This window comes from Chenopodium album, chromosome 20, assembly GCF_948465745.1.
Source record: "Chenopodium album chromosome 20, dcCheAlbu1.1, whole genome shotgun sequence".
Lineage (NCBI taxonomy): Eukaryota > Viridiplantae > Streptophyta > Magnoliopsida > Caryophyllales > Amaranthaceae > Chenopodium > Chenopodium album.
Window position 1 is genome coordinate 39,281,749 of NC_137853.1, and position 25,485 is coordinate 39,307,233.

The 25,485-nt window shown below is 33.0% G+C and overlaps 5 protein-coding genes across 5 annotated transcripts; all 5 read right to left on the bottom strand.

Moving 5' to 3' along the window:
• Nucleotides 1-5,717: 5,717 nt before the first annotated feature.
• On the bottom strand, nt 5,718-6,982 carry LOC145599282 (transcription repressor OFP16-like). The gene has a single exon (XM_081655679.1). The coding sequence runs from the start codon at nt 6,892-6,894 to the stop codon at nt 6,172-6,174; it is 723 nt and encodes a 240-aa protein (XP_081511805.1). The 5' UTR covers nt 6,895-6,982; the 3' UTR covers nt 5,718-6,171.
• Nucleotides 6,983-13,912: 6,930 nt separating this feature from the next.
• Nucleotides 13,913-15,377, bottom strand: LOC145596531 (late embryogenesis abundant protein D-34-like). Its single transcript, XM_081652707.1, has 3 exons — nt 15,057-15,377; nt 14,350-14,649; nt 13,913-14,179 (listed from the first exon to the last, which is right to left on the bottom strand). The coding sequence occupies exons 1-3, from the start codon at nt 15,375-15,377 to the stop codon at nt 14,018-14,020; spliced, it is 783 nt and encodes a 260-aa protein (XP_081508833.1). The 3' UTR covers nt 13,913-14,017.
• Nucleotides 15,378-17,421: 2,044 nt separating this feature from the next.
• LOC145597208 (late embryogenesis abundant protein D-34-like) lies at nt 17,422-18,847 on the bottom strand. The gene is made up of 3 exons (XM_081653362.1): nt 18,533-18,847; nt 17,768-18,070; nt 17,422-17,604 (listed from the first exon to the last, which is right to left on the bottom strand). The coding sequence occupies exons 1-3, from the start codon at nt 18,845-18,847 to the stop codon at nt 17,440-17,442; spliced, it is 783 nt and encodes a 260-aa protein (XP_081509488.1). The 3' UTR covers nt 17,422-17,439.
• A 601-nt stretch (nt 18,848-19,448) lies between these two features.
• LOC145598370 (late embryogenesis abundant protein 47-like) lies at nt 19,449-20,737 on the bottom strand. Its single transcript, XM_081654713.1, has 2 exons — nt 20,468-20,737; nt 19,449-19,833 (listed from the first exon to the last, which is right to left on the bottom strand). Exons 1-2 carry the CDS (start codon nt 20,711-20,713, stop codon nt 19,639-19,641), a joined length of 441 nt encoding a protein of 146 aa, XP_081510839.1. The 5' UTR covers nt 20,714-20,737; the 3' UTR covers nt 19,449-19,638.
• Nucleotides 20,738-21,531: 794 nt separating this feature from the next.
• On the bottom strand, nt 21,532-23,803 carry LOC145598369 (late embryogenesis abundant protein 32-like). Its single transcript, XM_081654712.1, has 3 exons — nt 23,532-23,803; nt 22,285-22,596; nt 21,532-21,947 (listed from the first exon to the last, which is right to left on the bottom strand). Exons 1-3 carry the CDS (start codon nt 23,781-23,783, stop codon nt 21,744-21,746), a joined length of 768 nt encoding a protein of 255 aa, XP_081510838.1. The 5' UTR covers nt 23,784-23,803; the 3' UTR covers nt 21,532-21,743.
• Nucleotides 23,804-25,485: the final 1,682 nt, after the last annotated feature.

A 25,485-nucleotide genomic window follows, 5' to 3' on the forward strand; every position in this document is an offset into this window, starting at 1 on the left:
TATATGATCCCGGGATTCATCCCATAGTGTTCCTTGAAATTCCAACACAACTCCCGACACCTCCTAAATCTCTACGATTTCCTGTATTATACTTATATATTATTAAGCCGTGGTTTTAAATTAATTACAAATTCAACAATAACGATGGGACAATAACTCAACTATACTCACCCATCATTAAAAAATTATCCTTATTTGTTAATAAAAATGGGCAATTAAATATTTTATAAAACTTCACTTATATTTATATCATGCAGAAAATGTATCTAATACGAAAGTATTCTATTACACTTATATGCAGAATTACATGTAGCTAGCATCACCCAAAATAGTATTTTAAGAACTATTCTGAAGTTGCCTTAGTAATAACAACAATTAATCGTGTTCTCTCAGTAATATCATGTTTTCATCATTGTGGAACAATCAATCCTCCAAAACAAAGGTTTAGACTTTAGATGAAACTCCAATAATTACGTACTGCACGTGCTGCTGATTAATTCCTACGTTAGATTTAATTTGTTTCATCAAAGTAGTGAATTTTTAAATAATAGTTCATGGTTGTTTAATTGAATGATTGGTTAATTAATCAGACAAAGTTTAACTTTACCTGGGATTGTGTTAAGTTGGAAATTGGACCACATAATACGATGATGAATTTTAATTTAATTTGCATTTTTTGAGGGATAGGAAATTTTGGAGTGAAGTTAGTTGTTAAAGTTAGTTAAAATAAAATTTGGCATCTCTTTGCATTATATTATACGGAGTATCTATTCAAAATAAATAAATAAATAAATAAATTATACGGAGTATGACACAAGCCATCTAATTAAATTAGATACACTTGGGTATGGTAGTAACTCTTTTTAAGTGTATCGTATAGGATATATATACACTACAGTTGTATATATACTCCGTATATGGTTGCTGAAAACCACGAATTTATTTTCAGTTAGATATACTATTTTCTGTTGAATTGACATGTTACTTGTGAAATTATACTAATATAATTTTTTATAATGTAACAATTATTTCCAAATGGATAAATTGATTAAAAATGATATTCAGAGTACTATTTACTCCATTTCTTTAACTAGTGTGTAAAGAAAAAAACATGAATTATACGGACGATGTGTACATAGCATAATTAAATAACAATCTTATATTTTTAAATTAATTATCCCTTTAATTTGACCTACCCAATAATGTGTAGTGGATGATCAAGTAGCTTAGTTGGTTTAAATCTTGAGGGGTGGTACATACTCAAAATTTGAGATTAAATCTTGAGGGATGGTACTTACTTATTATTGATTCATCTCTTCATTGGCTTTACATGATTTCTTTTTTTTTTCCCAGTTATGTGAGAAGTCATTTACATATTTCTAATCACTTTTAGGTTATTCAACCACTTACAACCCCAAAAACAATACAAAACCTAACTAAGGGCCTGTTCACATTTACTGAACTAAGCTGAATTGAACTGATTGGAGTTGAATTGAACTGAACTGAACTGATTAGAGCTAAACTGAACTGAGCTGAAATGAATATTTTATGAGATAGAGAAATTATGAGCTGAACTGAACTGATTGGAGCTGAACTGAACTGAACTGAAATTAAGTTGAAGTGAACAGACCCTAAATATCAATAACAATAAATTTAACAATCAAGATCTAAATGTATTGTCGCGTTAATAGTTTAAAATACACTGTTCAAATTACACAATCAACAAGATTCTTATGTACTCCGTAAGTGAGATATTAGAACATATAACATCACAAATTGCATTCATTAATTAGAACATATATTCTCACAAATTGTATCCCCCTTTTGCCATTCAAATGATGCACACGCGTTTACGAAATGATAATGCACGATTGCATGTCTTAATGCCGCACACCGCAACCCCATATGCCTTTAATTTTGTTCCCAAGTAAACTAAGGTCACTCTTTTTAAGCGTAGGAAACCTTAGCTTATTGGACCACACTACTTACATTAACTAGGTCAAAACCCTCCATACCTAAACACCGTCTTAATTAATTTGACTCTTACATTAATTTTTTGAAATAAATCTTAGACCCTCTTTAAGTCGTTTGAGATAACCAATACTTCGGTAGTGTTATATATTGTGGTGCCTTTTTGGTGCAGCAGGCCACATGGTGTGGCCTGCTGCCAAGTCAGCAAAAATAATGAGAGTTACTGGTATTGTCAGGGTTACTTGTATTTTTCAGGTGTTACTTGTATTTTTTTTTTTTCATGAGTTATTTGTATGATTGTTTATTTAGGGGTTACTTATATTTTTTTTTTCAAGAGTTACTTGTATATATTACTTATTCAGGGGTTACTTGTATCATTCAGGGGTTACTTGTTTTATTTTTTTCAAGAGTTACTGATTACTTGTATTTTTTAGGGGTTACTTGTTTTTTTTTTTTTTTAAGGGGTTACTTGTATGGATTACTTATTCAGGGGTTATTTGTATGATTAATTATTCAAGGGTTACTTATATGAGTTACGTTACTAGCTTATATAAGTGTTACTTGTATGCATGGGTTACTTGTATGAGTTACTTATTCAAGATTACTTGTATGAGTTACTTGTTCAAGGGCTGCTTGTACATATGCCCTATACCAAACCAGTAACACCCTACAAGTAACCCCGACCAAAATTAGTAACACCCTACAAGTAACCCCTGACCAAAACCAGTAACATCGTACAAGTAACTCTTGAAAAAAAAAATTGTATTCTGGGTTACTTGTTTCTGGAGTTACTTGTAGGTGTTACTTGTAAAATGTTACTTGTATTCTGTGGTTACTTGTATGGAACACTTGAATGGGTTGAGTAACCGCCCCAGACCAAAATCTCGTACCAAACCAATAACACCCTACAAGTAACCCCTGATCAAAACTAGTAACACCAATACAAGTAACCCCATAATACAAGTAATACCTACAAGTAACCTCTGACCAAAACCAGTAACACCCATACAAGTAACCCCGGAATACAGGTAACACCTACAAGTAACCCCTGACAAAACCAGTAACACCCATACAAGTAACCCCAGAAACAAGTAACACCTATAGTAACACCATACAAGTAACCCCTGCCGCACCATGTGGCCAGCCGCATACAAAAATTTGTGTATATATTGTCATTCGGTTTTCTATTTTTCTTTTGTCTATATGAAAAAGTTACCATATTTAACATAGCTTAAAGATAAAAGTCGTATTTGATTTATAAAATTAGATAAATTAAAATGTTCATAATTTGGATTGTTACAATTTTGTGCTCATACGTATATTAGAAGCGCTAGTGGTAGTGTGCTTAGCTTATTAGTACCTAGTAATGAATGCACCATTGTATCATAACACGGTTGTTTAAGAGCACGAGTGCACGACTGTACGTAACCTACGTCGGTAATGGTAGAGTACTTGCCAAAGTCAGTGTTAGATTGGATTGGGAATTTCTACAATTTGCAGGAAAGTTCCTAATTAATCTTTCAATAATATAATAGAGATAGCACAACTACTGTACTCTTATATTAGTCAAGCTAAGGAAACAGCCAATTGATCCTTGGAAGTAGCAAATTTAACTTAATCAACTCATCAAGGACATATTTCTTGTACTGTAGTATAATTTATTCGTTTTATTAGCATAACTTCATCATTTTTCCCGCATACATATAGTTATTAAATTAGCATAAAAAGTTTAATATCTTATATAATTAAAATTCATAACCATAAAAATGGTATATATTTTTTAATAAAACGGTACAACTTCTTAGATGTTTAGACAAACCATGAGAATCGATCACTCGATTATATGTTTACCAGAGATCATATACGAAGGATTAACTTAGCCACAAACGACAAGCACATTGACATAAACCTTTGTTTGCTAATTAACCTTTTGCTATTATATTGCTGATGAGCTTTTGACAACGTGGTCAAACCAATAAAAAATTTTGGCAACTAAATGACTTTTTAGTTGGCTTAAAATCCAAATTTAAGCTAGAATGATAAAGTAAGTTGCTTGCTTTCGTCAACTTTAGGTTATGTTTGTCTAAAGTTGACAATTTGGCACATATACATACAATGGACCAACATTTAGCACGAAATCTTTTTTACTTTTCTCAAATTTTAGAAAATAGTTAGCAGATCATTTTCAGTAGTTCAATCTATGCATTAATTCTAATTAGTTGCCATTATATAAAATGGACCAACATATAGGTCATATGTATTACTGTTACATTTGCTGGTCCCTTCTATACATACGTGTTACTTTTTCTTTCCTCCTATTTTTCCTATTTCCACTTATTTTGGCTTTATATCTTATTTCCAAGATACTAAAGATGAAATCTGAATATTTAATGTAATCGAAACATATTATAATTTGTATACAATAGTCAGCAAGATTAGGCGATAAAAGGACAAAAATTGTAAGTAAAATTATTTAGACCAATTGATTATAAGAAGCCATGTACATCAAAATATATATATATATATATATATATATATATATACATATCATTAGTTTTATATTGTATGATAAGGACTACAATGTAGCTATATATGCTCCAAAATGTCCGTTAGTGTCAATTTTTGTTTAGGTTGTTTGGCTATAATAAGTATTAAGTACTCCGTATATGTTGTTTGTAATAGGAATGACTCATCGATCATGTGGTAGTTTTCCGGGAAAGTTAAAGAGATGCCCATTGTACGTCCTATAAAGTTGTCTTTGTCCTTGAAAAATTATGTACTACGAGTCTACAATATTATAAAGTTGTCTTTGTCCTTGAAAAATTATGTATTACAAGTCTGTGATAAACTTATCGAAGTAACTTGTATTACGGAATAGTATTATATAATCATATATACATTATGGAACATGTTTTCTAAGTAGCTACGTATGTATTCATAAAATGAAAGTCTCCTTTGTTTCATGGTAAATTATTATAAATCATCGTTGTATTATATATTTCACAATTTTTGTCAATATAATAATAATTACACGACATATATATCCGATTTGCAGAGCTATAGAAATCTTGCAATATGACGAGAGAAAGCTGAAGTTCATTTATGATTTTGATTAATTGGTATGATTATAATAAATATAATGTTGTAAAATATGTGGGAGACATTGAGCATTGGATTGAGACTATGTTTTAATGTTCCATTTTACATTTCATCTTATAGTCTTTTCTTTGTTTAAATGTCTCATCTATAATTATGCATTTAATTTGTAATTAAAAAGTTGATGTGATGAATCGCGAAGTGTATATACAAAAATAATATAGGGTGAACAAAAAAAAAAAAAAAAAAAAAAAAAAAAAAAAAAAAAAAAAAAAAAAAAACACTTAAATAGTGGTTTCTCAAGCTAAGTAAAGTCAAGTCCTACATAAAACTGTATTATTATTAAAAAAAAATTAGTTATTATTATGTGATAAATTTTAATCTATTTTAACTACTCCGTATATGCCATTGTAACTCATAATAATGTCAATTAGAGAAGGGAAGATTATGGCTTGCTTGAGCACTTTTTTTTTTTTTTTTTTTTTTTGAGCACTTAAAACTATTTATAGTAAGCATTATATTATACACTTCGTATCAAATTTCATTTATGCCGTTTATCACTTCTACTTGTTACTCTCTATCCATAAACCATAATTTAATTTCATACCTAATAATAGTAAGTCGTGCAATTCTCTCACAAGTCACCATCCTTAGTAATAACAACACTATAAAATATAATTAAAAGGCTAAAATTATAATTACAGAGTACATTGCATGAAAAATGCTGTAATTGTTTGCACACCCTTCACCAAATAAAAATAAAAATAGTTGTACTTGATAATTTGGCTTGTCTAATAACTGTAGAGGTGTCATATATCTCATAACAAGCCAGCCAACCAATCCGATCTTGTCTCTAAAACCGACCAACCAAATTAGACATTTTCTCCACAATTATTAATTTTTCACATCCAATTATTGATTTATAATCCCAAGTTGTTGAAATCAAGAAATAATGTAGTGGGCCGAGGTTAGTAGTTAAAAAGAAGAAAATTACAATATAATAATGTCTCACTACTAGTAATAATACTCAATTAATGACATAATTAATTAATTAATTACATTGAATGATTTAATTAATCATAGCTAGTAATTAACAATAATAACCTATGATAATACATACCTAATACCACCATTAGAGGAAAAAGACGAAGAAGACGAAGACGACGAAGGATGATTAGTAGTATGATTAGTAGGAGTAGACATAAGATTAACAACAAGATCAGTAAAAGCTCCAACAATGTACTTATGAGTGTTCTTAGGATTCAAAGACAAGTAACTCAAAAGTAACTCTTGTAAATATTCCCAAACTTCTTTGATTTCTAAGTTACCCAAATCACGTGACTCCACCATCTCTTGCATGGATCGCCTGAAGTCCACGTAGGGGTCGGGGGAGTACGTCTGAACGGGTACTCCCCCGGCCACACGTGGTGCAGGGGAGGAAGACGAGGAATCCTCTGCTTCCTCCCCTGCAGGAGAGGAGAATAAATTTGATGAGGAGAGAGATAGAGAGTCGACAATGGAGTTTGATCGGCCAGGGGATGAGATGAAAAACCTACGAGAGGCGTATGCGGCGGTTAGGTCCGGAGTAGAAGGACCTACCGCCGCAGTATTAGTGTAGTCCTCCGTCTCCATGTAGTCAGTGGAGACGGAGGACGGGGAGGAGGTGGTGGTGATGTTGATGGGAGGAGGGACGGAGTCGAAATCTTCGAAAAGGGTGTTGTAATTAGTGTTTAAGGGGTGGTGTTGTGGGGAAAGGGTGAATTGGGGTTGTGGGCGTTTGAGTAATGAGAGACATAAGTTGAGGTTTTTGCCTAGTGTGTTTGGCATAGCTTAATTATTAGTGAGGATGTTTGAGTTGAGTTGAGTTTACTTTCTCTCTCTAGAAAATGAGTTAGTGAGAAGTACAAAGTATAAGTGTGTGTGGGTTAAGTTGTAGAGAGAGGTGATCGTGTGTGAGCTGTATTTAAGGGTGTTGGTAGTAAGAAGAGAGAGAGAGAGAGGAAAGTGAGGTGGGGTGAGGCTTAATTATTAGTTGATCAAGGTCTCTCTAAATCAATTGTGTTCGATCATATAGTAAATATCAGACATGTAGGACAACTTTATTTATTTATTAATTTATAGGGAGATTGATATCTAAATACGGAGGGAGTATTTATTTTGGTGCTGTGCGAAATTTACAGTTATAAATTAATTTAGAGTTACTTAAACTAATTTAATGTATTGATCAATTTAGACATATAGAAATTGTTCGTCGAATAGTGAGATGGTGAGAAGTCCATGACAATATGGTTTCAAATACCTATCAACAATACTCCCTTTGTTCGGAATTAAGGGAATAATGGAGATAATATACAAAAGAGACAAGCATAAGTGGAAAGAGTATGAATTTTCTTCCTTCATGCCCTCTTTTCTCATTCAAGAAAACACTTGAATTTTATTTGTGGAGTATATTGTAATTTTATTATAGAAATGGGTAATAAGTTGAATTTCAGTTTGCCATATCTTGCGGTAGTTAGTGGAGAAAGTATGGGCCCAATATTCCATTCAAAGTGGAGTTTGTAATCTCCAAATTTCCATTCCACTTATTGATTTTTTTTCTTTGAAAACCCACTTATTGATTTTCATCCAAAGTGGAGTTGTGCTTGTGCTAATTGTTTGAGTGGACTATTATCTTTGTCAACACCAATTACACGTTACACTGCAAGAATTTCTTTCATCACGAAATGACCCTAATCCAGGAATTTAATTAACCATAATTAAGAATAATATCGTTGTTAGTAACTCCCCTACCTCACTCAAAAGAGGTTATTAAAGAGCTACAGGCGAAATTGTGAAAATAATGTTTCACTTGATTTTATTCTAAATCTTAGCTATCATTCCCTAGTCCCTACATCTTAACCAATATAAAATTAGTTAAATTTACAAATTTTATCGTATTTTTGGTTGGCTTAGTGACTCCTTTAACTTGAATAATCTAATCATGCAATGACCTCACGATCCGTAAAAATTCTGTGTGTGGTCATAAGATATCTACAATAATCATTATCATCATTTCCCGCAGCCCATTGTAATTTCACTATTCATTTCTTTTCTAACAAGATTTTGTGTCTTTATTTCTAATAAGAAATTTCTCAAAGCGACTTTTTATTTTTATTCACCTTGAATCCTCAATCATTATACTATTTGAGATCATAGATAAATAGGTGGTCTTAGCTTAGGTAGAAATTGCTGTACATATGTATCTTCATGATTCTAATGAATAGAAATATTGATTGTTTAATTGCTTCTTTCATACATGCCTTTTACATTAAAGTATCAACCCACCTAATCATATAAGAAAATTAATGCTAATCGCTAATTAGAGAAAATAGTTCACGCTTCACAGTACACAGTGCACCAACTCACCTTAAGAATACAACGAATGAACTAACGTTGCATAATTTGATCAATTTGACAAAAACAATTGATAATTTTACCTTCAACGTATTTTCCATTTTACTCACTTAGCTAGAAGTTACTATCATTACAACGACTCGTGTCCAAATCAGATATATTTGTGATTATTTACTACTCTATGCCAGCTTTAAAATAAAGTTCCTAAAATATGCACAACAATATAGTAAATTGAATAAGCAAGCCAACTTATTTTCTAATTTTAGCTTAAAGAATAGCTTAAAATGGACGTATAAAATATGCAAGGATTTCATATTTAACTGTTAATAAGAGGAAAAAAAAAAGAGACATTTTAACATACTACAAATTAAATAATACTCCTATGTTTATTTCTTTTTTAGGTTAACGTTTTAGTTGTGCATATTAATCAATGTATTTTTTTGTTCATCGATAATGCTAGTTATCCACATGACTGTTTCCTTTCTTATACTACCTCTATAAAATATTATATGCAACTTTGAAATATTTTATATCTTAGAAATAATATTTAAAATTGCACATAACATTTAACGGAGGTAATATATTGAGATTCAAAGAGTATTATTATCTCAAAGCGTGAATCAACGCAAGATTTCTAACAAAATATAAAAGAAATGGAAGGAGTAAGAATTAATGATATGAGTAACAAATTAATGAAGGTAGCAAAACTGGAGCACATGGTGGGGAGAGTCCAAATTGGTCCACTTTTTATTAACTTGTACATATACATTTCCAACTAACATGGTTTACATCAATTGAACATTACATCTAATTAAAAGCGCCAGTAGTTCAGATAATCCTATTGCAACTATCACGATCATGATTTGTGGCCTTCCTTCTATCACAAATGTTGGGAGTACTAATATAATTATTTTAAACATAATACACAATTTTCTTAAATTTGAGTTCTTTAAAATCTTAATTTTTCATTCATTTTGATTATGCCACCAGCTAAATTTGATATGTATTTTCAGTCAAAAATGGTTATGGATACATATTTAGCGCATTAGTATGAGCACAATAATCAACTCTATTTTAATTAAGATCACAATTGTTGTAATTCCACATTCCTTAAATTGGTTTATTATATAAAGTTTAATAATAATGTCAATTAGCCTTCACTTTTTTTTGATTTGTACTGTAGGTGTTTTTAAATTCGTAATTTGTACCACAATAATGCTAAACTTCATAAATTATGAAATAGTTGATGTTTTTCTTCTTCTTTAAAGTTTTACAGTAATCACAAGGTCACTTTCAATGTCCTAGAAGAATTCAGCTAGCTTTTGATGAGTATTACTTTCTATAATAGTCACAATATCTCTAGAATAGCTAATAATGTGAATAATAACTTTTTGAAATAGGTCATTTGATCTTTATAACAAGGTCAAAGTTTGCTGATACTAATTGATGTTATAACTTGATGATCTTTGGCCTTGAAATTTTGGGGATAGGATTTGTACACAATACAAGTTCTAAAATTTCTTGTTCTATTGTTAAGGTATTAATAAATATTTTAAAATTTAACACATAATTATTACAGTAGTTCAGTAGTAGTCTGGTATGGGAAAATAATAAAGGTATTAATTTATTCCTATATACAAATAAATAAAACTGAAAAGTCCAAACTAATTAATATCTGAAGAAAGAAATCAATTGGAAAATTATTGTCGTGATCAAGAAAATTTTTACTACTCGACTTGTTGACTTGTTTATCAATTAATCAATTAATTTTAGTTGACTTGTATGAAGAATTTAATGTCACGATCATAGTTGACTAGTGTGTTTTCAAATTTAGCAAACCTAAAAAAATAAAAGGAATAAATGCACTTCTAATTCTAGGCACTTAATCTTTTCAATCACGGAGTATTATCTATCAGTGTTTAAACCCTCTGTTTATTCTTTATATTTACGCTTTGTAGTTTACTTTCTTCAATGATAATCTTTGACCACGAATATATTAAATAATATATGACCAAAAATTCTAAAAGAGGAGCAAATGGAGTAGTTTTATGATTATCATTCTTACTTCGTATATGATAGGAAACCATAACGGAAAAATGTAGTTGATGTGAGTGAGTTTTAGAGCATCTCCAAGATTCCAAGTACAAGCTCAATTAAGTAGCTTAGAGTTGTATTCGTATAGAGCTTAAGTGTAAAGGAAGAGTTTTGTAAAATATAAACTACAGTAGTAAATGTTAACTAATTTAATTATTTAGTTAAATTTTCTCGGAGGTAGTAATTAAAATCCCAAAAAAAAAAATTTCCTATTTCGTTTAAATCGCTATCCTTTGAGACTCGCTCTCTCTACACACAATAGCATATACTTCGTATTTGTTCATAATATCAATGCATAAACTATGACATGTTAATATATATATATATACCAATCTTCAATTTATTAACTAATTAATAACCGTATCTATTCTTAAAACTGTGTATATATAGTTTTGAAAGGTGACAATTATTAGGAAACAACAAGAGCATCATGCAAGACAAATGTGGGCAAACAAAATGTTTAATAACTAATTGAACGTACCCTTTTTGCGTGACTGATGAATATGGTCCAAAGTGCTAGAATTGATAGAGTACATCCATATGATTGTCCTCCAAACTCGAATTGTCTATATCGTTTTAACAACTACTATGAACATTTGATTAAAAACCATTCATTTTAACGTAAAAGTTAATTAAAAAAAAGATATTTAAGAAATAAATAATAACATATGCATGTAATAAGATAATAATGTACAATAATATGTTGTATAAACTACTGTTATGATGTAATTCAGGTGGGACTATCTTATCCCATGCACATGAAGGTTCCTGCATGGGGTAAGCTAAGCAACAATATAAAAGTACCAATGCACCCTATATTATTTTTGCATGTACTGTAAAAGCTAAGCTACTTTATTTTATAATTGTATTTTTCAAATATACAGCCAAAATTTTAGTCTCCTATCATCCGATTTTAAAGGACACTGGCCTAGTAGTAATAATCCAAACATATGGGATGTTTGAATGATTTGAAAATTTGAATCTTATCATATACTACTACCAATTTTTTTTGTTTTGTTTTTACGCTTATCATTTATACGTATGTGGTCAAAGACTCAAAGCTAAGTAAGAGTTGTCACTTCCTTCAAAAAAAAAAGAGTTGTCACAAAAAAAAAAAAATAAATAAATAAAAATAAATTAGAAAGAAAGTACATACTTGTATTTTGTACAAGAAAAATAATCTAAAAATCATATATAAACTTGTTAGGTATGTTTTAAAACGTACTTTTAAAAAATTATTAGTATATTATAGTTTTTAATCTTATTATACATAATAATAGGTAAATATTTATATTTTGTCAAAAAAAAAAAAAAAATACATATTTATATCGATAATATGAATAGAATGCTGTAAAAATATGAAACAAACGAAGAAATTAAAGCACGTGAAAATTAAGTTATTTTTCTAAAAAAATGTTTTTTCACTACATGTCAGTGACAAATATTTACAATCAAAGTTGAAAATTTGTTAGTCTGCGGGATCAGATCAAGAGGTTTACTACATAGATAAAGAGTATATGCAAGTTCCAAGATTGATTTCTATTGAGACTAGCAATTAACTATAGTGGCTCCACGCATCAAGATCAAATAAATTACAAGGATTCGATTATGATGATGAAGCTTCATGTATACACACATTTTAGATTTGCATGCCCAACATAATCACAAACACCGTTGTTAGGAACTATCCTTTACATTATTTTTTTTCTTATTAAATCATAATGTATAACAATATGGTCATGTATTAATGTATATCTATATCATCGTATATTTGATATTTCACATTACATTTAATATTGTAAGACCACACGTTGAAAAATATTTTATAGAACAACAACCTCTCCAGCTAATTAGTTAGGAGGGTGTACGGAAACTACCTAAACTAAAGAGGTTAGCTAATATGATTAATCATCCAATTATGGAGTGATTAGGCCAAATTACATAGCTAAAAAGCGAGGTGATTGTGACCCTAATGAATATATTTATACAGTTATATAAATTATAAAGTTTATTAAAGTATATAATACATGTAGTAACAGACATTGAGATTCAGAGGTTCATCTACTATGTAGAGACAGCAAAACTATGTATTATTGATGAATGCACGAAGATTCAGAGCATATTGTCTTAGTGTATTGTGGATTTTGTTTTTTGTTTGGAAACGTACACAGTGGGATCCCAACATCCTTAGTTGTCTTGTATTTTTTTAATAATTAATAAGGTCAGACATCAGTCATATATACATGAATGGTTTTGGCTGTTTTCTTCAATTATAATGCATGGTTGAACGTTCAATGTTACATATATATTAATGCTTTTATTTATTTTTTTCCACATACTTGGTATGTATTCATTAACTATAATAATAATTAAGAAAAAAGGGATTGTTTTACATTTACATGCCAGTCGATAATCCCTTATCTCTCTCCCGCTTTCAAGTGTCTGGCTCGTATAAGATGGGCTAATAGATTATGATGAGAGTCCCTCAACTTTGAAAGGAAAAAAAAAACTACACTGATTATTATTCACTACAAATTTAAATATGTGTTACTGTTCCAATCCAACAAATTCATGTTAGGTGTTGATCTTGATCATGATCATGATCATATATATGCAATAATGCAAAACACATATAACTGATATAAGTAGATACATTATGCTATTTTTCAATATATATAGATAGACGAACATAGTGTTGTGAACTTGTGACTTGAACTAGTTACTACTTGTAGTATGTAGGAAGCTCTAGATCACTTGTAGTACACATATATACATGTGTCAAGGGCAACTCGGCTCGACTCGACTTTGCTTGTGATGAGCACATGCATGTAAGACTCATTTGAGTCCCGCTTGTTCTATAATACACACGTACGTCGTAGTTACAAACAAGCTTCTTAAAAAAAAACAAGCACGAACCATTTTATGAACTTAGTTGGACTCTTCTCTATAATGGACCTACGGTATTGAGAAATCAATCCAACTAACTATTCAAGACTGATTCATTTTTCTCCTGTGATGATATTTTCTTGTATATATCAAAAATCTGTCATAATATATTGTCTCTTTATGAGCAGTAAATATTTTTGGAATAGTAGATAAAACATATACATTCAAGTGGGGCAAAATACCAATTTCTAGTGTATAAATATGATATATATGTCCCACATCAACCATAAAAAAAGGCTAATAAGTTCCAAGCATTGATGCTTGCTTATATGAGAGTAACAACACACACCAAAACTGAGCACAATGAAAGGCTCATCACTAACATTTTATATTATATATATACACTTATCATCTCGGCAAATTAGTATCAATATATGTACACGAGAATGTATAGAGTGTCCATTATAGATACAGGTACACCCGGATGTATAATGTTTTTGTATTTAATTTGTACATGTAACACGACATATATCTTTATATAGCATTTAATGACGCAACACTAGCTAGGTATTTATTCCTAGGATTTTGGAATATTTAAACTTGCAGCTGCAGACATCATCTCACCCACTCCACCAGCAGTAATAGCATTGGCTGGATCATTTCTGGCCTCAGCTTCTAATATTTCTTTGGCATCTTCATGCGTTACAGGCTTATCATGTGACAATTTATCACTAGCATCCTACATTTTTACATTCAAATAATCATAGTATATAGATTAATAATTTGAATAAAATTATATGATATCTAGTTAACTTTGAAGGTATAGATTCACCAAAAAAAAAAAAAAAAAAAAATAGGAACAAGAGTATTATTTTCATGTATATAAAAAGTGTGGTACGTAGTACGTACCCTAAGGATGTCATCCATGGTAGTCCTAAATTCATATCCCAATGTTTTAGCATTCCAAGCGGCTGCAATGTAAGCCTCCTCAGCGAGGCCTCCGTGTGGCATGGTGTCGACGCCAAGAGCTCTCTTCTCGGCAGCCTCTATAGCAGCTGCATCGGCCTTATCAACGGGGTGGTCACCAGCTGAAAGTGCCACAGCCTCCAAGGCCTCACCAATTGTGACTGACTCCCTCTCTTGGGCTTGTTCCGCTGGAGAAGTCGCACTCGGTCCGGTAAAGTTTGGTTCAACATATTGCCCTACTACCTGTTTATGCAATTGATCAAACATGACACTATACTAGCAATCAATTGTTTTGGCCAACTTTACAAAGAAAAATTAGCACAACCTAGACCAAAATCTTAAAATAAAGTTATATTTTAGTCCCTTATGACAAAGGTACTATATTTGGTAGTAATATCATGTTAAAAACAAATTAAATGGACTAATTTGGACCCCTGCCCCATAACCAACTAATAAATGGCGCAATTCATATCGTTTGGATCAAGTTTTAAAAATTCGTCTCAATGTATAATTAAAATGTCAATGTTTATATAACTTAAACAGTATCGATTAAAATATCACGTTTTATAAATGGAGATAAAGAAATTGAAACAATTAATAAAAGGGTTCACATAATACGTGGTATACATAACAAGTTTAAGGAAAAGAACCTCGTCACTAACAGATTCCGTGATGATTCGAATCCCATTCACGTCGGACTCTGTCACCTGAACCCCTTCATGGATCGGGTTTGAATCCGGTTCACAATACCCGGATTGCACATTAATAGAGGCAGCGGATTGCATAACGGATGCTGGGCCAAAAAGTGGGCTTTGGCCCATAACATTACGCTCACCGGCCTCCATGGCAGCGGCGTCTTCCGGTAAGATGGGCCTATTCGCAACTTGGCCCGATACAATGAACACGTCACCGTATTTGATGGGCTCCTCATATTGGCCCGTTACTTCGGGTTGGTGTTGCTCTTCGGTCATCATGTAAACACAAACTACTCCCTTAATGTGTAGGACCTTACCATAAAATTGTATGCAAAAAAACAAAAAGAAGAGATCAATCTTATTAAGGGGTGATCAATTTATCATGTGTTAAGGGATAAATTGTGCAAGTGTTCTAAAATTTTGACATCTTAGCTTTATTTACGCTTCTAATTAATTGCCGTGAAAAGTGCAAGTAAATGTTCTCTTTTCTATTATTCAAACTCAAAATTGTTTTCTTTTCTTTGTTCAAAAAAAAATAAAAAATGTTTTCTTTTCGAAAATAATTATTTTATAGAAATATACAGTACCTCTAACAACGTTAAGATGAGTATTGTACATTTGTAGTTTTGTACACACATTGATTATGTTCACTCATGTTTTATGTAGTATTGTACATGAATATCCTCACTTACTGAATCAAGGCTTTGATTAGATTGATACATATTATACATAGCTATGACTTATGAGATTATCGAACAAATTTAAGTATTAACATCTTAAACTATCAAATGATGTGTCACAACTTACAAGTAAACGGACAAGAGAACGAGGGATAGCTCAAGTGGTTATAGCTTTACAATTGTTCCGGCATACACTAAAAAAGAATACGAAGTATATTATAGATGAAACAAAAACAAGTACAAGTACAAAGTTCCAAACTCTACTCGAAATGAGATATGACTTTATTTATGGAGCTAATCCACGAAATCATACAAGCATTATTCCTACAAAAAGGCTAGAAACCAAAGATACATGGTTTTAAAAGGTACTAGTAGAATAAGGAAACACCTCATCTTCAACACCTTGGTTTACAACACTAGCCCAACTTCTATTCTCTTTTTTTCTCTCTCCTCCATTTTTATTATTGCCACTTTCATCTTGCCTTACACTTGCACCAGGTTTCTCTAATGATGCTTCAACTTTGACATTCATGGGCTTTTTCGCTTCATCTCCCACTTCTTTGATTGGGCCTCTTTGCTGTTGATTCCCTTCTGAAGCCATTTTCACAGCTATTTTGTTAATTTTATGGATTCACACTTTTGTTTAGTCATGCTTTAGCCTTTTTATATGTGGATTTTGTATGCTACTTAGCTCATAAATTTATGACATTTGTCCACACTTAATTTATTATCATTATTATTATTTCCTTATCTTTTTTTGGTACAAGAGGAAATAGGGAGCTATAACTCTATAAGCTATTGTATAATTTGGACACCTAATCAAGGATATAGGACAAGTGTCAATAAGATGTGTATATCTAATCTAGTTCGGTGCTATATCCTAATTGTTTTTTATGGTACAAAATAAAATAATTAGAGGTGCATGGATAGTGATTCTCTAAAAAATTGTGAAGGATAAGGTATGATATGATAATCATTGTAAATCACACAAGAGTAAATAGAAAGAAAAGAAAAATAAGGAGAGCTAGTGTAGGAGTAATTTTTGCTTGGATTTCCTCAAGGCATAATGGGAGAATTTAGAGGAAGTTTGAGGTGTAACAAATTGAACTATTGAATTTGTTGAAATCCCATTATAATTCACTTGATGTGATTTCCCCCAATTGAACGAAGTAGAGAATGAATTACTTGAATAAATTATTCTCAATTAAGTTTAATAAAAAAAACCTCTTTTAGACCTGTAAATGGGGTGAATTCTAACGGTTGAAAATACTTTAATAATCTCTCCTTAACTTCATTGGCTTTAGTGTTGGCACAATAACATGCCGATAATAAGGCCTAAGCAAATATTGTCGTTTTTGTCACTATGTAGTCTGTACTTAAGGAGCCATACGATGTCGCATGTAATTTTTCTCAAAAAATAAAAGGTCTAGTGGATTATACATATATGGTACAAATGTACAATCACACATTTCTTACAAGCTAAAAGATAAAATTAGTTACTAAGTAGTTTGCAGCTATTTTGCACAGCTCAAAAAGCTTACCAATCTACTGAATTATTACATAGCTTTCGATACTTGAATAATGTTACGAAGCATACGTACACTACTGCATTATGTGCATAACTTCTTTTTCAGTATAATGCTTAATTTACTGAGTTACTACTTCAACTTTTGCTGGTTCATCCTTGCTGCTACGGCCACAGACTCGCCGACTCCCCCAAGGTTGGTTGCCAAATTTGGGTCATTTCTCACCTCGGCTGCTATCACCTTTTCTGCATCTTGAATAGTTGCTGGTTTATCATCTGACAATCTACTTGCTGCATCCTATAACATGTAACAAAGTTTTTTATCAATCATCCAAAAAATGAACTATTATTACACCTATATCATATAACAAAATAGTATGCATCTACTTCCATTCTTCCAAGTGTATAATGTTAATATCCGCTTATTATACAGGAAAGAAAAGACAGTTAGAAATAGTTACTGTAAGAACATCTCCAAGAGTGATCTTATTTTCATAAGACATAATTTGTTCATTCCTAGTTGCAGCAGACTGAGCCTCTGCACCAAGGCCACCAGGGGGAGTGCTGCCTTGGCCTGTGACCCGCATTTCGGCAGCCTGAATGGCAGCAGCATCAGTTTGGGTTATGGGTTTGTCCCCTGCAGATATTGCAGATGTCTCCAGGGCTTCTCCTATGGTCACTGCATCACTGTCCACTGCCGCTGGTGGAGCCACCATCTTGTCCGCGGTTGGGTTTGGATTCGGGTTTGCACATCTCACTATCACCTGTATGTATATCATATCCGTATTAAGCATCAATGTACAAGATTTGAATGGTAAACTACTTCCTTATTCAACTCTACAACTCCTGCCCTTATTACTATCACAGTATCACGTCATCTATAGTCCTGACCAATTACATAATCTTCCTTTCTCCAAAAAATATATATTGAATTAATTCTATCTAGGATTTGCCATTTTTTAAAGTACTATTAAGGGTACATTTAAATCCAAGATGTCCATTATGCAAAATGTTAGAACAATTAAGACTTTTGTAATAGTAGAAAAAATGTACATAAACAAGCACGTAATCATTTCTTAAATTTACAATCCTACAATAGATTAAACAGAATATACCTTTGTAACTTAACACATGCTAGTATTATGATAGAATAACTTAATACAGCATAGTAACATTGTTATACATAAGAGTATTATCATTAAACAAAGTAAAGAAAATAGAGATACCTGGTCACCAATAGACTGGGTAATGAAACGTTGACCATCAACTATGGTTTCAGTAACATTCATGCCTAGGTCTGTCCCAACATCTGAAGCTGAACCTTGAGGGGTAACCCCGGCTCGAACGTTCTTAGCCGCGGCTGCCTGCATAAGGGCAGCCGGACCACCTTTTTGGGATTGACCCATGACTTGGTTCTCAGCAGACTGCATAGCAGCAGCGTCTAATGGTGCAATGGGCTTATTAGCAATCTTCTCAGACACCAAGAAAACATCTCCATACTTAATAGGCTGCTGCTGCTGTTGCTCTTGTTCTTGAGACATGCTGTTTGATTTTATTCTCTTTATTTCGGTTTTAATTTGATGATTAAGATTGTTTTATTTCTAATTGGTTTTGTATGTAATTAGTTTTATGTACTATATACGTAGTAGTAGTATCGAAGTATTAAGCGGTGAACATAGCATGATGTGGAGATTTGGAAGCAAAGGTTGATATGCTAGTGTGACACATGCCAAGATTTTTGTGTTAAGTGGCAATGGCAAATCTTCTTCTTCTGCCATGGCGGCGCGCACGTTGTCTGTATGGAGGATAGAGATGGCCTAATTCTTAGAATAATGTAGGTCAATACATTAAAACTTAGAATATGTTAATGTTACGATGTATTCTATTCACAAATAACCTTTTAGAACTTCTCACGTTACTATACCGGCAATGTCCATGTTTATATACTTCGTGTATATGCTTGTTATTTGATCACTAGTTGTACAAAAATCATACCATGGTCAATACACTTGTATATATCTTGCAACTATCTTAAGCAAATTGCGTTTCAAGATAACTCTTTGATCAAAATTCGAAAAAATTTACTGATAGATTTGACAAAGACAGAGTCAAAGAAACCCATATACTCATTCATCATGTCAACCATGCCAAAACATCTCAATCTCCTGGGATAACAAATTGAAGACACTCAAGAACATAAGAAAACCCCTCCACCAATGTAACTCCATTACAAAATAAAAAACAGAGGATTTTTAAGAACATAAACAATGGAAGAAGACTCCAAACCATGTACATGTAAGAACATAATTAAGAGAACTACAATGAAGATTGCTTAGGAAGGAGGTTGATTAATATTAGCAGCAGTGGCTAAAGCCTCAGCAACACCTCCGGGAGTCACCGATTCCTTAGGAGCGTCTATGTAATCGCTTTCGAGGCCGTCCACATCCCCTTGCAACTCCGCTGCTCTCACCTTCTCTGCATCCCTCACTGTCACTGGCTTATCACTCTCTAACTTCTCTGTTGCATCCTACACATAAAACAATTTCAAGTGATTTTAGTACATAAATCCAAATTTTGTACTCATTCCAATCAGAGATTAAAGTTGTATCAATAAATCAATAATATCCTCTTCAAATCACCAAGAATAGCTCAAGCATTCATATATCCAATCACAATTCCCTCCCTATATTCGAAACAAAGGAAGAATTCACAGCCTAAATCCATAATTTCGGTTTCCAATCTATATAATTTTCAACTCTTTGATCCCGTGAATATTCTATTCAACTAAACTCCTTTTATTGCCCTACAACAATTATAAGTGACCGATGATACAACTATTTAATCCCGTCTATATCATTGTCTTTCTACTCCCGAAAAATTTCTATTTCGATTTATAGTGGCCGTATATAACAATGTGACAACTTTAATCCCGTCTACATCATAGCTCTCGATAATTTCTAGTGTCAATAATTTACAAGCACTTCAAATTTAGATCCAACCCATAAATTCCCACAAATGGCAACAGATCAAATGACAAGAAAACTAAAACCCTAAATAAACCTAATTAAAAATTACAAATTGCAACAATTAAGTAATTAAACAAATCAAATAATTAAATAACTTAATCATATAAAATAAATTAATGGGAAAGAAAAACAAACCCCAATAATTTGAGCAAGGGTAGTTTTTTCCTCATCATAAATTCTTCTGGCATTGACCATAGCAGCAGATTGAGCTTGAAAGCCGATACCATCAATAGGAGGAGAGGTGGCGCCGGTGGCCCTCATCTCGGCGGCTTGTATGGCGGCGGCATCGCTGTCGTCCACGGGTTTATTTCCGACGATCGTCGCAACCACTTCTAGCGCTTCTCCTATTGTTATCGCCGCTCTTGGTTCTTCGTTTGCCATTTTTTTATTTATTTTAACAAGTAGTAATTCGAATTCAAAATGGGCTGTTTTAAGTCGAGTTATTATTATTATGACGATTGAAACGTGGACAAATGAGGTTTTAGGAAATATGGTTTTATGTTGGTGTTTACTGGGGATTGACAAGTGTTGTTTCTGGAATGTTTACAGGTTTACAAGTGTCCACTTACTTGCGACCTCTAAATTTGAAAGTTACAGTATACACGAAATCGAACTACACTCATTTGAAGCTCTCGGCGTTGACTAATAAAATCATAGGGGCACTTCTTCAGATCATACAATGTTATTTAAAATTTTTGGTAGACATTAATTTGTTACATAGAGGTTCATGATGGCATTTGTTCAAGAATAGAGAACATATACCAAAATAGTCGTAGTGATTATCTAAAAGGAAAAGACACGATTCTAATCTCTCGAAAGGTTTAAAAGAAAAAAGCACGATTCCAATCTCTCGAAAGGTCCTAGAGATGTCGTAGGATTAATGGAAAACACTTCAACCTCTTTGCTTTTCAAGTCTAAAAAGCTCAACATTAAAGGTTATAAACTATAATTTTGGATCAATTTCAAAGGTTTTGAGACTTAGTGTTGAAAAATATCGAGACTATAGGGGATGCATCCTCAAACACTAGACTCCCACGAGCATGGAGGATCTTCCTCCAAGTGCACACCTGCATAGGCAGTGCTCATACGGTTTTGATTACCATGGTCATGGATTGACATAGTGACATAATTTGTTCACAACATTTAATATGAAACTAAACTTTTTGATGCATCACTTAAATTGTATGATCAGAAGAACATATACAGACTTACAAGATAACATCTTAATTGATAATGATAAGTGGGACACATGAAAAAAAACCATCATCACGAAATCATGCCCTGTTTTAAGATGAGATCCCACATTACACCACATTCACAGCACATGTGGAAAACAAAGCTCAAAAAAGTTGGAAACAAAAATAGACAGCATTCAGGTATGTATATTTAGCCGGTACGTAGTAATTCACATTCACTTCTCAGGTTGGTTAATCCTAGCCGCATTCTCCACAGCCTCTGCCACTCCACCAGGAGTAGTGGTCTGTTTTACACCGCAGAGATGCAGCGAATCTTCTGCGCTAGCCCCTCCAGAATGACCTCGCAGCTCAGCTGCTTTTATGCGCTCAGCATCCGACTTTGTTGCTACCTTGTCATCTGTGAGCATATTTGTTGCTTCCTGAGAGTCATCAGAGGTTAGGTACCACAAAAATACATGCAATAGATCCTGACTCTTTAAGGGATGCATTCCACAGTTGTGTGTGTGTGTGTACGCACAAAAGGTTCTCACAAACACATGGTCAAATGGGAGACTAGGGGCATATGTAAGTCACAAACTTTTAATAGCATTGTCTTCAAATTAATAGCATGTCAGTTTTATGCATAATTGTTGTTGGTAGGAAACTGGGAACTAGAAAGTCATTATCATTGATGAAAATTATATAGGTAATACTCACACTAATTAGGAAAAAAAAAATGTGATGACACTCAGAAATATTAAAAGATAAGATGTATACCTCGAGGACTTGAGAGAGCTTAGTCTTGCCCTCATCATACATCATTTGTGCATTATTAGTGGCAGCAGCCTGAGCTTCAGCGCCTAAGCCAGAACCAAAACCAGCATTATATCCAGTGGCGATCATCTCTGCAGCTTGTATTGCAGCAGCATCACATCGATCTACAGGTTTGTCTCCTACAGCCTCAGCAGCTGCCTCCAGTGCTTCTCCTATTGTTACCCCTGCAGCACCCGATCCCATTCCCTCCACTGACATAGCCGATTCCATTTGCTCATGTGACAGTTGAGATTCATGCCATGGGTTGTCATCCACCTTGTGCACAAATCAGAAACCAAGTAAGCATCAAAATTCAAATGTATGCGACTCAGCAGCACTAGCCACATTTCATCTTCTTCTCATCCATAGGCAAGAGTGAAGTATGCACCAACACCTACCGCCCCTACGACATAAATCATCTAAACACTGATTTTAAAACCTCATTAAATCCATCATCCTGATAAGGATAGTTAAGATTACTAATTAGGTCATATCCTATTGGTAATCAAGGACAAAGGCATTGTGCACATTACTCATAATTCAATAGAACAACCATTGATTTTCATGGATATTGCCAGGAATTGATCTGACTATTGTTTTGCCCTGTTGCCTTGCCTATACACATTTCAAGATATTATGTTCTAACACCAAAGAAAATGCAAATCAAGCAGTCCCGTTTTCGCCATCCAATTCAATCAGTATTTCTAGACTATACAAGCACTAACAAATTTACGAATTAACCTTTGTTACAATAACACTACAAAATCTTTCATCATAAAATTCGCACAATAATAGCCATACAACACCCAATGTATCATTCACTTCCAAATTTTCAAATATTAACATTCAACAAAACCCTAGCTCAACAATAATTTAGAAGACTTGACATTACTTTTCATATCATTGCATCAAAATCAGATCTACACACAATCAATTTTAACTTACATAACAAACATTAAAATGATTTCTACTATTTTATTGGTTGCACATACACATTACACTATAATAAATCCATAACCATTCAAAAATATTACCAAATTCAGGATACATTAAAACTTTATAAATATTCGCGACACTAACATCAATCGATAAAATCATGTTAGCATCTTCTAAATTACGAGAGGTTAAGACAATGTGACATCTAATATCGAACAAACGGAAATAGATCTACACAATAACAAAGTTAGATAAACAAAAGAGTAAATAAATACCAGGTCTTGATCAGAATTAAGAGTGTGATCAGGCACAACAACACCAGCTCTCACATTCTTAGCAGCAGCTTCAAGCATAAGAGAAGCAGGACCACCTTTGATAGTCTTCCCAAATGCCCGAGTCTCGGCCGACCGCATCGCCGCCGCATCCCTCGGAGAAATGGGCTGCTCCGCCAATTCCCCCGACATCTCAAACACATCACCGTACTTTATTGCTCCCATTTCTCCTCGTCGTTCTTGTTCATACGCCATTATTTTCTGGGTTTCAAGTTTTGATCAAATAAACCAGATTTTTGTGTACAAAACTAAAGTGTAATGTATGCTAGAATATGGCAAGTGTAGTGTGTGTTTGACGAGTGGCACTATATATTGTGTGCTTAGTGTCCAAGTTTCGAGGGGGTAATTATATTTTTATCTACACGTGTTGGATCATCATTGAGGGTGATCTTCTGCTGAAAATTCACCACTTAGAAGGTTACAACGCTTGTGTGTGCATGTCAACAATTAGATCTGTGTGCTCGAGTTTCGAGCCTTATCCATTCCGATATAGCAGTATATCTTACCTCCGTTTCATATTATTTGCAACAATGGAGTTCATCGAATCACGTATTTAGTAAATTAGTTGATGCTATTAGCGTTTAGAACTTGGTAAAATCTGACTTGTTTTTTGCTTATGTGCACTTAAGTTTTGCCAATGAACGAGTTTTGTTACATACAAAGGTTACTCTGATGGTATTGAAATACATATAAAATTTACTGGTAGAAAATCCTTTCTAAGTAAAATCTACTTGTATGAATGATAGGATGTAAGCCCTATAAATGCATTATTTGGTGTAGTAACATTAAAGGTCAATCTGGCATTAATTGTACAATTGTAGAATATCTTAAAAAAAGTCTGTTTTTATACAAGAAAATTTCATGATAGATGAGGTAAAAGTAACATTAATAGTTTGAATAAAGACAAATTCACCAGAACAAAACACCTACTACATCATAAGTTTACATTCAAATGCTAGGACTTGCCTTGCAACTTTGCATCCCACCTAGCTCTTCTACCACAAATACAAACTTCAGACTGAAGGTAGGGGTATCTTACTACTTGATAAAGAATTGTATGTTCACTTCATAGGTTTAGAACATTGTTATGCTAAGTTTCCCAACAAAATTAGAATTACACTTCGTGTACATTACTACTAGTAAGTACTTTCACTAATCACTACTTCGTATATGCACTCCAATCAAGAAGTTTCTCATACAAAAATTTTCCCAAAAAAAAAAAAAACAAAAAAAACTCACTCCTTTATGTGGTACTTAATTGACAATTGTAGATGCCAACTAACTTAGTCATATGACTCATTCGAACCATTATACTTGTATTCAATGCTGATGATTATTCAGTAATTCAACCTGTTCAATTTGTCATGATTTTAGCCAAGCTAAGATAACACTACAATTTTATAACCCCCATCCCTCCACCCTACCACTAAAACTACCTCTGTTCCACTCAGCCTCAAATGCACAACCCACAACCCAAATGGTTGCACAATGCATACAAACCAATCAAAGGTGCAAAGCCACTAACAGTCATTGCTCGTCCAACCAGAACAAGGAAGATGCCCAATGCAATGTCAGAGAGAAGCATAAATCACACTGATACAATGCATCATACCATCAGTCACTGATGAAAAGTTTTCTCCCAGTATCCTTCAGACCCATAACAGAATCTGATCCCCCCATGCTTTGATTATGTCCAGATCTCAAAAAGCTTTAACTCAAAAAACATTTAATAAAACATAGTTTGTTTCATCAACCCAACACCTGGACCCAAGCTTAAATAATGCTTGATACGAACTACACTTTTTAAAGGATGACCACACACATAAACAATAAGCCTCTGTTATATGTCACAGAGATGGGAAGAGCCAAGCAAGGTTCACTAAACCCACATCATCAC

Bases quoted from the DNA above. Each gene is read 5' to 3' on its own strand.
- LOC145599282 (XM_081655679.1), bottom strand. From the start codon at position 6,894: ATGCCAAACACACTAGGCAAAAACCTCAACTTATGTCTCTCATTACTC.
- LOC145596531 (XM_081652707.1), bottom strand. From the start codon at position 15,377: ATGACCGAAGAGCAACACCAACCCGAAGTAACGGGCCAATATGAGGAG. The intron at 14,650-15,056 runs GTTCTTTTCCTT...TTGCATAAACAG, and splicing joins CGGAATCTGTTAGTGACGAG to GTAGTAGGGCAATATGTTGA. The intron at 14,180-14,349 runs GTACGTACTACG...GTAAAAATGTAG, and splicing joins CCATGGATGACATCCTTAGG to GATGCTAGTGATAAATTGTC.
- LOC145597208 (XM_081653362.1), bottom strand. From the start codon at position 18,847: ATGTCTCAAGAACAAGAGCAACAGCAGCAGCAGCCTATTAAGTATGGA. The intron at 18,071-18,532 runs GTATCTCTATTT...ATATACATACAG, and splicing joins CCCAGTCTATTGGTGACCAG to GTGATAGTGAGATGTGCAAA. The intron at 17,605-17,767 runs GTAACTATTTCT...TACATGTTATAG, and splicing joins CTCTTGGAGATGTTCTTACA to GATGCAGCAAGTAGATTGTC.
- LOC145598370 (XM_081654713.1), bottom strand. From the start codon at position 20,713: ATGGCAAACGAAGAACCAAGAGCGGCGATAACAATAGGAGAAGCGCTA. The intron at 19,834-20,467 runs GTTTGTTTTTCT...TTTTATGTGTAG, and splicing joins CCCTTGCTCAAATTATTGGG to GATGCAACAGAGAAGTTAGA.
- LOC145598369 (XM_081654712.1), bottom strand. From the start codon at position 23,783: ATGGCGTATGAACAAGAACGACGAGGAGAAATGGGAGCAATAAAGTAC. The intron at 22,597-23,531 runs GTATTTATTTAC...TTTGTGCACAAG, and splicing joins TTAATTCTGATCAAGACCTG to GTGGATGACAACCCATGGCA. The intron at 21,948-22,284 runs GTATACATCTTA...GATGACTCTCAG, and splicing joins AGCTCTCTCAAGTCCTCGAG to GAAGCAACAAATATGCTCAC.